This window comes from Thalia democratica, chromosome 5 (assembly GCF_965202585.1).
Source record: "Thalia democratica chromosome 5, ktThaDemo2.hap1.1, whole genome shotgun sequence".
Taxonomy (NCBI): domain Eukaryota; kingdom Metazoa; phylum Chordata; class Thaliacea; order Salpida; family Salpidae; genus Thalia; species Thalia democratica.
Genome location: NC_139169.1, coordinates 42,561,715 through 42,574,325, shown reverse-complemented (window position 1 = coordinate 42,574,325; position 12,611 = coordinate 42,561,715). Strand labels below are relative to the sequence as shown.

At 26.2% G+C, this 12,611-nt stretch overlaps 1 protein-coding gene across 1 annotated transcript; it reads right to left on the bottom strand.

The window, feature by feature from the left end:
* Positions 1–6,540: 6,540 nt before the first annotated feature.
* Positions 6,541–12,249, bottom strand: LOC145835961 (uncharacterized). The gene is made up of 12 exons (XM_082943732.1): positions 12,142–12,249; positions 11,897–12,026; positions 11,297–11,456; positions 10,398–10,527; positions 9,868–10,010; positions 9,552–9,667; positions 9,213–9,336; positions 8,944–9,056; positions 8,498–8,679; positions 8,049–8,208; positions 7,508–7,899; positions 6,541–7,074 (listed from the first exon to the last, which is right to left on the bottom strand). Exons 1-12 carry the CDS (start codon positions 12,230–12,232, stop codon positions 6,971–6,973), a joined length of 1,845 nt encoding a protein of 614 aa, XP_082799858.1. The 5' UTR covers positions 12,233–12,249; the 3' UTR covers positions 6,541–6,970.
* Positions 12,250–12,611: the final 362 nt, after the last annotated feature.

The following is a 12,611-nucleotide window of genomic DNA, read 5'->3' as shown; positions in this document are numbered from 1 at the left end:
CTAGAATAAATTTTCAGTTTTAAATTTATTTATAATTCGTTTTTATAAGAATCTTGAAAGTTTCATATTTATTTTAGTATTTTAAGTCTGCTTTATAAAAATAGCTTGCCAAAAACTTGGTAATTTTTTGCAGTTATAAAATTTTCTAAAGTTTAATATTTTTGTTTTTTCAATTCTATTGACTTGTCACTATAAATATGTGTTTATTAAATATTATTATTTTAATTAAGGATGCCATAAACTGGGCTTTACATTTACTATTTAAATTGTTTTAAAAATTTCTGCTACATGTATTATAAACAAGCATTTCTATTAATCTCATGTTTTAAAAAGAATATATTTTGATTCTAGTTTTACGGTTTTATTTCAATCAGTGTAACTCTTTTATAATTATTTTAAAGTCTAATTACCAAAGCGATTAAAAAAGTTTATTTAAACCTTTAAATTAATGAAAACAAATACGTTAACAAATGATTTGATTCGGTATCTAGTTTTTTGTATCAAGTTATAAACTATACAACTTATTTTCTTCACAGATATCTAAAAATAGAAAAGAGTTACAAAATAAGTATATGTATTCATAAAGTAAGCTATGAGCACCAGTAATAATTTTGGGATACAAAAAAAAAGTTTATGGTATTTTATTTATGGCATCCTTAATATTTTAACCACATGATAATAATGAAAAATAAAAATAAATTAGCTAACTCTTTATCTGCCAGGAATTATTCTCGAGGATATATTTCCTGTTAAATCTACTAATTTGCTTTTAAATTTGAAATTGTTTTGTGTTTTTGTATAATTTTTTTTTGTGTCGTTTAGTAAATAAATTAACAAGTTTTAAATTGATAAAAGTCATTTGGTGCTATATCTTCTATCATTAACTGTTTGTATTAGTATATGTCTTCTTTTTTTTAGAATGAGTGAAATTAGCTTTAGTTACATAAAAACTATTGTTTTAAAAACCATTAGAAATTACAATTATGTTAATTATACACAAAATTAAGATAAATTAGTAGTATCTTGAAACCTTAAACTGAAGTTGTTTTTTATGTAAACTTGAGTATAGAATTAAGGACCAAACCGCTACTATTTCTTATTAACTTGTATGCGTACTTTGCAAGTTTTTTAATTGTTTGCATAAAAAATCAAGTCAAAAATTAAAAACAGTTGTGTGAAATAGCACTGTCGTTTTTTGTTGTGTGTACAGCTATACTGAAAATTTACAATAAAAATGAATTAAAAAAATTGAAAGAAAAATCAATGAATATAAAAAATTCTGAATTTTCTATATACTGTCAAGTGTTTAGAAAAATATTCTTTTTTAATTAAAATGTTATTAAAACTGAAGAATTTTAGTTTTTATCAACATTTTTTTAAGGTAATACAAATAATAGATAATGCATACTTCGGTTTTTCTCTGTTAATATTTAATCACTTAAATTTTTTAATGTGAAATAGGTTCACTAAAAAAAAAAGATTTTAAAAGAAACAAAAACTCAAGTCATAACTACATAATAGAGTAGCTATAAGGCCGCTGATTACTTAAAATTAAATAAAATTCATATTCAATAGTAGGGGTGGGAAACGTTCGGCCCGTAAATATTTTTAAAGTTTATCCGGCCAAAAATAAATGCTACGACCTGCTAAACCAATGTTTCAAACTTACACCAGGTACTCTGGGATGTGAAATAAACGACAAAATAAAAATTTTTAGGTATAATTTACTTAAATTTTAAAACTTGATAGAGAAGTAAAAAGGTGTTTTATCGAAATTAATGGAATAGAAGAGTTAATTACGTGAATTAAATAAAATTGAAATGCTCTGGTCCGCCAAGAAATAAGTTTTGTAAAGTTTAGCCCGCTGACTAAAACCATTGTCCACTTCTAATCTAAAACTTGTGATAAACTACTTTGTGTTGCATTTTTAGCAGTCTGAAAATGAAATTGAAGTATTTTTAATAGTGATCTGGCCGGATCTTTTTTAAATTTAAGATATTTCCGGATCCGGATATTATTTTGAATTAAGATCCTACATACTTTAAGTTTTATATAATGTCTACAGAGAACAAACTTATAAAAAAAAATTATTATAACACCACTAGTTAGTAAAAAATGTTTAATTCAAACTTATTGGTAAAAAAAGAACACAATGTTCTTTTCTAACTATTCTATTTAAACATTAAGACTAAAAAACGTCGTAAAAAAGACAAAAAATTCTATATAAACAACACCTCAGTTTAAAAGTTAAGATATAGTTTCAAACTACTTATACAACTAAACTTAAACTTTGTACCTTGTATGATGTACAACTTTTTCAGCAACTGTTTAGATTACAAAAGAAAGTAAGTTAAAAAATAAAGTTTATCCATATCAACGCTGTGAAGCTACTAAGAAACCTATTCTTGTTATTTAAAGTTGTAATGAAGAAACAAAAATTTATCAAATCCGGATCTGTTTCTTTGATCCGGTAGATCACTAGTTTTTAAACAACTCACACTACCTGTAAAACATAAAGTAATCTGAAGCTTAGTTGTGGTAAAACTTAGTTTATTTTGAACAAAACTTAAAAAACTAAAACTAATAGTCAAAAGTTTTTTCGAACATTAAAAATCAGATTTAAAAAAAAAATTATAACAGTTTTATATTTACTTATTACAAAAAAATCAAAAATGACCAACTTGTTTAGTTGAACGAAGTATTTAGTTACTTTCATTACAAAACTTATTTTTCATTTGCACTTTAAAAACAAAGGTAAAAAAGAAATTATATATACTAACATTTTTTTAAACTCTATACGTTAAGCTTATGAGTGTATTCATAAACAATATATTTTTGTATGCTTGAACGCCAGTCAGAATAAATTTTTGTAAGAAACTAAGGCCATTACAATTATTTCAATCTCTTAAAATAGTTTTGGTCAAGTAAAAATATACTAAGCATACACTTAATTATAAAACTGATTACAAAAGCTCTTAAGTAATAAATAATGTTAATTTTATCAACAGAATTTTTGTTTATTTAAGAAAATTTCGTTTAACTGTTTAAAATAGTTCATTGTTATTTTGATAAAAGTTTAAATGCTTTAATTTGAATACTTTAAAAATACATTGACAATTATAACATGTTTGGTTTTAAATCTAACAACAAAAACTAAGTTAAGTAAGTAAATACATTAAGGCCATGTTTCTGTTGTTAGTTAAAAAATTTAGCACATACAGCAAACTAGGTTTGCAGAAAATAAGAACATTGAAAACAAAAAAAAAGCATCTACATTCTATATTTATTTAAAATATGATGACTCAGTAAATTTGGTAATCAAGTTGGTAAACAATAACAACTCTGCAGCATAACTTTTAATTTCTTTTAGAAAACAGCCATCAAAATTCTCGAGCATGACATTTTTAATTATAACATATAAACGCTTATTCAACAATTCATTTCTAGAATTTTTGTAGCCTTCCTCTGTAGGGAGTATTGATCTAAATATTATTTTATTATAAACTTTGGTGATTAAATATATTTTTTTACTCAACCTTGTCCTGATGGCTTTCATATTCTACTTTTTTTAGTTTTTGTTACAATTATAGTGATTTGTTTTAAGTAACAATTAATGCTCAATTTACAGTAAAGCAAAAACGTTGTTTAAATAATGATATGAAAGTGCAAACTAACTATTCTTATTTGTTACCAGGTTTGGGTGGAAAAAAAAATTCGATCTTATCAAATATTAACAAAATAGTAAGCAGTTTACCGAAACCTGGTAAAAAAATATTGTTAGTTTGCAGTATTATTCATACTATTAATTTTACTTACAAAAATACTAAAGCCTTTACCTTTTCTTTGGTTTTAAAAAACTTACTTACAATCAAATTAAAATATTCAAGTAAATGCTTAAGTTATTTTAGACTTATAACTGTTTTAAATATTTCAGTATTGCTGTAAAAGTACAAGTAAGATATTTAATAAAAGTTCTACCGCGATATAATTTTGTTTGAACATTAAATGTAGTTAAAAAAATATATTACTAAAAATTTACTTTGTAAGGGTTTCCATTCCACTCTTTGAAGCAAAAAAGTGAGCCAAAACATCATTAAACTGTCCTGACCCTGAGTATATAAGAAAACTAAAAAAAATGAATAAAAACTAGTTTAAAACTTTTGGTGTTAAAATTTTTTATTAAACGACAAAACAAAAACGATTAAAAATTTTGGTTCAAGAACCTGGTGTACAAAAAATCTTTCGGTTATCGATTCATACACCACGAATACAGTTTAATCTCGTCCAGGACTAACAAAGACTTGATTCTAAAGACTTATGAATACAAATAAAACTTTAGAACAAATGAAGTTGTTAAAACTTTAAATGCCTATTTTTGTGTCAAGTACGTTGCTCGTTTTTATCTTTCCAATGAAAACTCTAGCTTGATGTTTGTCTCTACTGAGTTTATAGATTTGTTTATGGTATTAGTTGTTATTTATTTTAAAACTAAAGTAGTGAAATATCTTTAAGTTTAATTATTTTCAAATTTTAGCAATTGATTGCTTCACTTACTTCTTTGATTTTTAAATTAAGAAATAAATCTTTACCTGGCTCATTTTTTTTGCAAGCACATTTTTATAATTAAAAAATAACTTAAGTTCAGTTGTGTTAACTTTAAATAGTTTATTAGAAAGATAAATCTGCAGCTGTGTTGACATTGCTAACCAATTTGATTAACTAAAATTAATTAAGAATAAAAAAATGAGTTTAAACAAACAAAAGTTTATTCAGTGTTTATTTTATGTTTATTTAATATTTGTTTTAATTTATAACAAAACAATAATGTTTATTGATAGCAAAACTGCTGTTATGGGAAGTCTGATGAGTTATTATGTATTTTGAATCGGCTATAAATACATACAAGTTTTTACTCAAACTTAGGTTTTTATATTTATAAATGTTGCAGTTCAAAGCTATCAAAAAGAAGTTCTATGCTCCAGTAAAAAATGTTTATTTTAGATAAAACAAAAACGTCTTTATATGAAACAATTGTTTAACTGTTCCTCAAAAGTAGTTAATTAATAAAAAACCATTAACCAAAACAAACACACTTGAAACTACAAATTTTTAAACATTTCTACGTTTTTAATTTTATCAGTTATAAAGTAAATACATTAGGTTACATATAAACAATCAAACTTTTTTAAATAAAAATAATAAATTAACATATAAAAAAGTTTTTTTTTCTAGTTAAACTTGAACTTTGATCTCATTTTGCAGACTTTTATCTTTTTCTAAAATAATTGCAATTGTGTTTAAGTCAATCTTTTTGTGCTAAAGTATTAAAGTTAATATTAAAGTGTACAATACATGTCATTAAAACTCAAATAAATTTTCGAAGCGTGGCTTTTTGCTTTTATTTGCTGTTAAAATAAAAAAAACTATGCCTTATTTGTTTTTGTTTTAACAACAAACCCGATTAACAAAAATTTTGTATACTCTTTACTACTGTCGCTCTATAAATGAAATAAATTAGAGACTTATAACACTCTAACTTAAGCTGAGCCTTATTTTTTAAAATCAAAACAATATAAGTTTCTGCTCATTTAAAGTTAAGTTAAAAAGTTAAAAAAGCTTAATGTAGCAGACGGATGTATTACTTTTATCAACTTATAAGCAATTTAATTTTGTCACAAGTTACAAAATAATGGTGATAGCTGGGTTAGGTTTATTAAAGTACTAAAAATCATTATGATAATTTGAAATAATATAATCATTGAATATGGAAAAATAGTTTTTCTAAATAAAATGAACTGCTTTTAACTAATTCTTAGTGAATTAAGCCAACTTCGGATTTAATTCTATAAATGTATATCAGCTCTTTTTTCTTATCCAAAGCATGTTTTTATGAAAAATTTAAGAAGTTTTACTTTTTTTGTGTTTCATAGTAAAGAAAAAGCTAATACTTTTTTTCAAATAATTCTTTTATTAGGCTTAATAAAACAAAAACTTGTTTACCTAAAGTTAATTTCAAAACATTACTTAATAAATTATAACTTTACTGTTTACAACGAATTTTTTAGCGTATTCAAAAACTGAGTGTAGTGTAATTTAATTAGTTAGTTTAAATAAGTTACTTTTCAAAAAACAATTGCAAACAGCATGAGTTTTTGCAAGTAAAAATATATTACCCTTCAATTTGTTTTTTTTTTAAATTGAAAAGTTTGCATTAGTAAACATAAAGAGTTGCAGTCTGATGTAATCAAAATTTAAGAGATATAACACCTTCGTACACCATTTCTAAACCAAGTTAGCAGATATGTAAGATTGATAAACTGTTAAAATCATTTTAGTCTATGAAAGAGTTACATAAGAAAAAACAGCATTAAATTTATTCAATTAGTCGAAAATAATACTCTTAAAGAATTAAATTTATTTCAATAGTTTACCCAAACAAAATATTTTTTTGTTTAAATCTAGCTTGGAATAAGATAATAAATAATAAGTTTTTATTTTAAACTTTGTAAAGGTTTCGCCTCTATTTTGCCCCTTCATTAGCTATTAGTCCTCATTCATTAAAACCGCCAAAAGGGGCGGTATTGCCCCGGTCGGGACACACTGATTTAGAAAAGTATAAATTTGTACAGTTTATTTAAAATTTTAAAACCAAAGTACAAATAAGCAGTCTGTCCAAGACTAAAAATAAAGTATCAGTGAAACGTTAAAGCAATATGGTATAAAAATAAATTTTTATTTAAGGTTTTAGCGAATTGAAACAACGATTGTGCATCGCATAAGTTATATGAAATGAAAACTAAAAAAAAAAAACAGTTGTGTAGAATTAACTTTAATAAAAAAAAGTTTATATTCCTTTTGTTTTCACTTATAAAAAACTAGAAAAAGTTTAAAATTAGTAAAAAATAAATATGATGCTTTTTTACAATTCTTGCATGTAGGTAAATAAAGTATTGGAATGATAATAGTGTGTCTAGCAAGTGTTGCAAGTCTTTTTACAATTTTTTTTAACATAATTGTTGGAATTGCAATATATCTTCCAATGCACACAATTATTATCTTTGTTCGTACATTGCTCTGAAACAAATAAAATTTCATTAGTTTATATAACAGTATATAAGGCGTTTTAGTAGCTTTTTCATTGTGCTTGTGCATTAACTTTAGATAAGATTTTAAATCATTACATTTGAATATATATGATAATAAGTTACAAAAAAAAGCTTATAACGTAAAAAAGCTCGTTTCAACTTCAAAAAAAAAGTTTTATTCTAGCATAAACTTAAAAAAAATTGTTAGCCTTTTTCAGAAGCTAAGCTAATTTTTTACAACCTGATTGCAAAAAATGAATTCGAGTACACAAAGTTTCATAGACAGTTTTTTTTAACTTCATGTAATAGTTTAAGTTTAATTTATAACTTAATAATAACTTTTAAACATCTTAAAATAAGTACACTTTATGTTTTTACCGTCCCCATCTAAGAATAATATTTTAGTAAAAATTTAAACAAACTTTTGCACTTTCCACAAGACTTGGGACAGTTTTGTGCCATCCAGTCGACATGGCCTTCGTTACAGAAGTTTTGCAGCGACCAGTAACCACAGCTCTTCCGTTTGTCCTCACACCCGACAGGCGGTCCTGCAGTGGTGGGCTTTGTGGTAGGTGGTCTGGTTGTAGTGGTTCTTATGGTCGTTGGACACATTCCGCATGACTTCGGACAGTTCGTTGCCATCCAGTCCACATATTGGCCCTCGCTACAGTGACCCTGACGCTGCCAGTAAGCGCAATTTTCTTTACTGTCAATGCAATTGTTGCCTCCTCCTCCTCCTCCGGTACCTCCTCCGGGGCTGCAGTTCATTTTGAACACCTGATTGACTCCTCTGCTCTGATCTTTGTCGTTACATCTAAATATTGTCAACATTTTGTATTTCTAATAAATATTAAACTTTAATTTTCCTTTCAACCATTAAATATATGTTTATTTATATTTTTGAATAAAGCATGTAAAATAGGAATAACGTTTACAAGTTTAAAACCGCATTATCATAAAAACCTGTGTATGTAGTCGGTCGAGGCGCACGGGTATATTTCCTGCACGAGCTTGTACATGCCGGGGTCGTACCTCATCAACTTCTCCCTCGTGTTGATGTCGTTCTGTATCCCGTCGCCACCCGGTGGTCCTAGCCTCTGCTGGTTGAAAAACACCTGCGTGCCTGTACAAGTTGCATCTTTAAAATTAAACGACTGAAAGGTAAAACTTGTTTTAAAAACTTCCTCTTATGGTTGTCTTAAACAGGATTTCTATGTCGATTGGATAGCTCATCACTTAAATTTATATTTTATTAGGAATTTTTAATGACTTACTGTTTGATATTTTAGAAGGTAAAGTTTTGGATAATTTCTAAAAGTTTAGTTTTTAGTTTACCAAAGCCTCGACTTAAATTGAATTGTATTTTGCGATATTTCTTATTGCATATTCTTTAAAAAGTATATTTCACTCACATTCAGCAAAGTACTCGATGTTGTTCGTGTTGGCGTAAGTGTTGGCCCACTTTCCCTGACTTCTCATGCGCAGCCAGTTTCTCTGCAGTCTCGACGTGAAGTCCGGAATTGCCGTTCTCGCCGCAATCAGCTGGACTCCGTGAGCAAACTCGTGCATCAGTATGTCCTGCGCCGGTCCGAACCTGTGTCAATGAACTTGTTCTTATGAAAACGAGTAAAAGATGAATACCTGATGAGACACTTTAAAGCTTTAGTGATAAATTTGAAATTAGCTATATTTTCTTTGAAGGTTTTAAATAAATTAACACTTACCTTTTAGAATATTTCATCTTTGAAGGTTTTATTTCAAAAACTATAAAATAAAAAATTAATCAGTAATGAAGTCTTAGTACTTTTTTGTTTAAGTTACCAAAGCGCTATTTGCATACAAACCACGTTCAACTCACGAGTCAGCAGCTTCGCACAGAACATTCTCTTCAGCGCCAACAGTGACTGGAATGTGGAAAGTACCTCCGGCTGCCCTGTGAGTCCATCCCACCAGGTGTCTGTACTCTGGCGTCTGTAAAAACCGTGTCGCGTTTATTTACAATTGAAAAAAAAAAATATATATATAATTACTCGGGTTGTTATTCATAAAAACTTTTAAACTATGTTGAAACTGACTGCATGAAAATGTACAAAATACAGACAAATTAATACTAGAAAGTCAACTTGCCCAAGGCACTTGTTGATGTCTACCGATTATTGTGACTCTGCCCTTGTTGTAGTACATGTGATTTCTTATAGCTTTGTTGTCGGACAACATGAACCGAACAGTGTAACAAGCCCGTTTCAATGCTCTGTACCAAATAGTTATAACTTTTAGTCAGTATTTTAATACGATTAAAATTAAGTTCAAGTTTTTCTTGCAGACATATATAACATAAAAAATATTTAAGATTACAGAACATGTCTAATAGAATTTAAACGAGTTTCAAGTTAGAAACAAAAGTTAAATTCTGCACAATAACAAAGAAAAAAATAAAAATGTTCAATTAGTTACACAAAATAATACCTATCATCAACAACGTAGTTCGCAAGTATTGGAACACCATAAGCTTGGGTGTACTTGCTGTAGAAGTTAGTATCAATTCTGTGTCTAGTTACAATGTGTGCTGGTGGTCTTCTCACCTGTTGAATTTATAAACGGACATTACTATAGAAACTATCTCTGAATACTTTTTACTTATTTTAAGTGTTAAACTATAGCTATTTCAAACAAAGTTTTATTTCAGAGTATCAAGCTGTAAGAAAAAAATATACCATTTACTACAGTTACAGAATTTAAAATTATTTAGCTATAAAACTTATAATCTTTAAATTTTTCTCACATAGTTGCATTCATGGTTTGTTGGTGCAGCGTCCATACTAGAATAAAAAGCGGAATACATTTGGATTGGTACTATTTCTTCTCCGTGTTCAGACTGAAAACTGATGTTATAATTGCCTGCTAGATCTGTTCCTGAGGAAATCCCTATGGAACAAAAAAGCTTTTAAAAACTTAATGACACACGTTTTAAAATTAATTAAAGTAACTTTATAGAACTAATTAGGACAATCTGAACAAAAGCATAAAGTATTAAAAAAAATTAGACTACAAGTTGTTGTTTTTTTTTAGTTATTTCTATAATTATGCTTTTACCTATTAGTTTTTATGAGAAAATTTAAACTTTTTGTTAATAAAAATCCTTAAAACTTTTTTTTTTTAAACTACTAAGTTGTTATCCGAATAATTAAACAGTTATCATATTATTTTTTAATATAAGTTTTTAATTAAAAGTTTTTACCAAACTATATCCGGTGTTTTTTAAACAAGGTGCAAACAATTAAAATAATAACTTACGACCGAAGTTTAACTTACTTGCTATAATATTAAAAGCGACGTTTCTTACTGAAATACGCTTATTATTTGGAAGGACGATTTTCCAGTATCTAGAAAGTCTTGAAAATTTTTCAAGTTTAACAACACCATCTTCACTTGCATCTTCGTGCTATTTAATTTTATGTTTTTTATTTCAATAAAAGTTCATAAACTTATTGATGTTAAAATTTAATTGCAAACCAGATGTTTAATCAGCTTTATTAAAAAGAAACACCAAAAAAAGAGTTTACAAAATAGATTGAACGCTAGACTAATTATGTAATGTACTGATCTTAATACAATATATTTCAAAATGTTTTTTCGAACTTTTGAAAATAGTTTGTTTACTTCGACAAGTATTTAACTTAAAAAGTGGTACAGTAAAAATGCTTGGAGTAGAAACAAATGACAACTTCATTGTTTTGATTAACAATAGAAATTAAAAACTCAAGAAAACAGTACTAAATTATTTTTCGTCTATTTAAAAAAAAATATGTAAGACGTATTTACTTCACCATTGTATTGAATCATCAAACATTTTATTCTGAAAGCGTCATACAATTGTATCGTGAGAAAAAAATAAATTAATTTAGCTTGCTTTATTTTTAGCTACTTATTATTAAAACTATGTTAATAAACTAAGAGTATATTGAAACTTAAATTTTATCTAAATTAAAAATTTCAAACATAATAATTTTTCTAAATAACTGGAACTTAAGACATATAGTAATTTTATATATATGTATATATTATGCAAGCTTAAATCTATTAAAACTCTTCTGTTTTAATTCACTTTATATAATTTAACTTTCTTTTAATATGTATAAATATTTTCAATGTACAATATTTAAAACTACGTGCTTAAAATATATATCCTTAAAAAAAGCAATTAAACTAACTGCTAATTTGTGCCAATGATTGTTAGTTTTGTTGTAACTGTCAAAAGTTATGTCATCCCAGTGGAAAAGTGTCACGTTCTTAAAATTTTTGTCACCCACATCGATTTTAATTCCTTTTACGACGTAATACTTTGGCATTTGATATATAAGTGAGCGGAATCTGTTTTATACACTTTATAGCAATTTTGAATAAAACTTGTATTTATCAACTAAGAAATTGACTTTGTAGATGAGTTTTTTAAGTTATTGTATAAAAAAACGTTATGTTAAAAAATTAAGAACTGAAAGACTGCTTATATTATTTTCAGTTCTTAAAAGTTGTACAAAACTTTTGGCTTTAGTACTTTAAAAGCCTGTAAAAGTAATGTATTTAAATATATCAAATTCGAAATTTCAATACTTTTATAAACGTTTTTTCTAACCAGTGAGAACGTTTTTATCATTAGAAAAAAAATATAAACTATTTCAAAATTTATGAACTTTAATAGGTTTTATTTTAAAAAAATATGCTAGTTTTCTTCTGTAAAATAATTCTGCCATTATTTAGTTATTTTGTCAGGATAAGTTGGAAATATACAATATACGTGTAACTGCTTTAACCTATCTGTACCACTTAAAACAGAAAATGTAGATGAAATTTCATATCTACCATCGTTCAATTTTGTTAAATTTTCATTTGACGTTGGGATCACATCAATTAGCCATTCGTCACTACACATCCATTTTCCAGCTTTTTTTTTATTGAAATATTAAGAACTAATTGAAATAATTTTTAAGTTTTTTAATTTTTTTACTTTTTATTTATTATTTATTCTTTATTTACAAAACTAAAAGAATTTACTTACTTAAGTCAGGAACTACGTTTTTTGTTTCACAAAATTTTCCTTCAATTTTTATAACATAAATCGCAAATAATAATGCAGCTAGTTTTATCATTTTATTATTTGCAAAGGTAAGCTGTAAAAAAAACAGTTTAACAAAAAATTCCATTTGGTAGTTTTAGTTCAGTTTTATTTAAAAAAATAATTAAGTTTAAATTTGTCTATGTTTTCTAGCATATGTTTTATTGGCTTTTAATTAATTCAAATTATTTTTGTAAGTGAAAAATATTTTGACAAAGCACAAAGCATGTGCTAGTATAAATGTAAAAAAATATATAAAAAAATATTAATTTTTTAAAACGCTAATCAAAAATCATAACTAATCAAAGATTTAACCTTATAAAAAGGATAATAGAGTTTTTAAAACTTAAATTATCTTTACAAGTCTTACATCTGAGACTTGACAGCTACTCTAACTACTAATTCAAATTTTG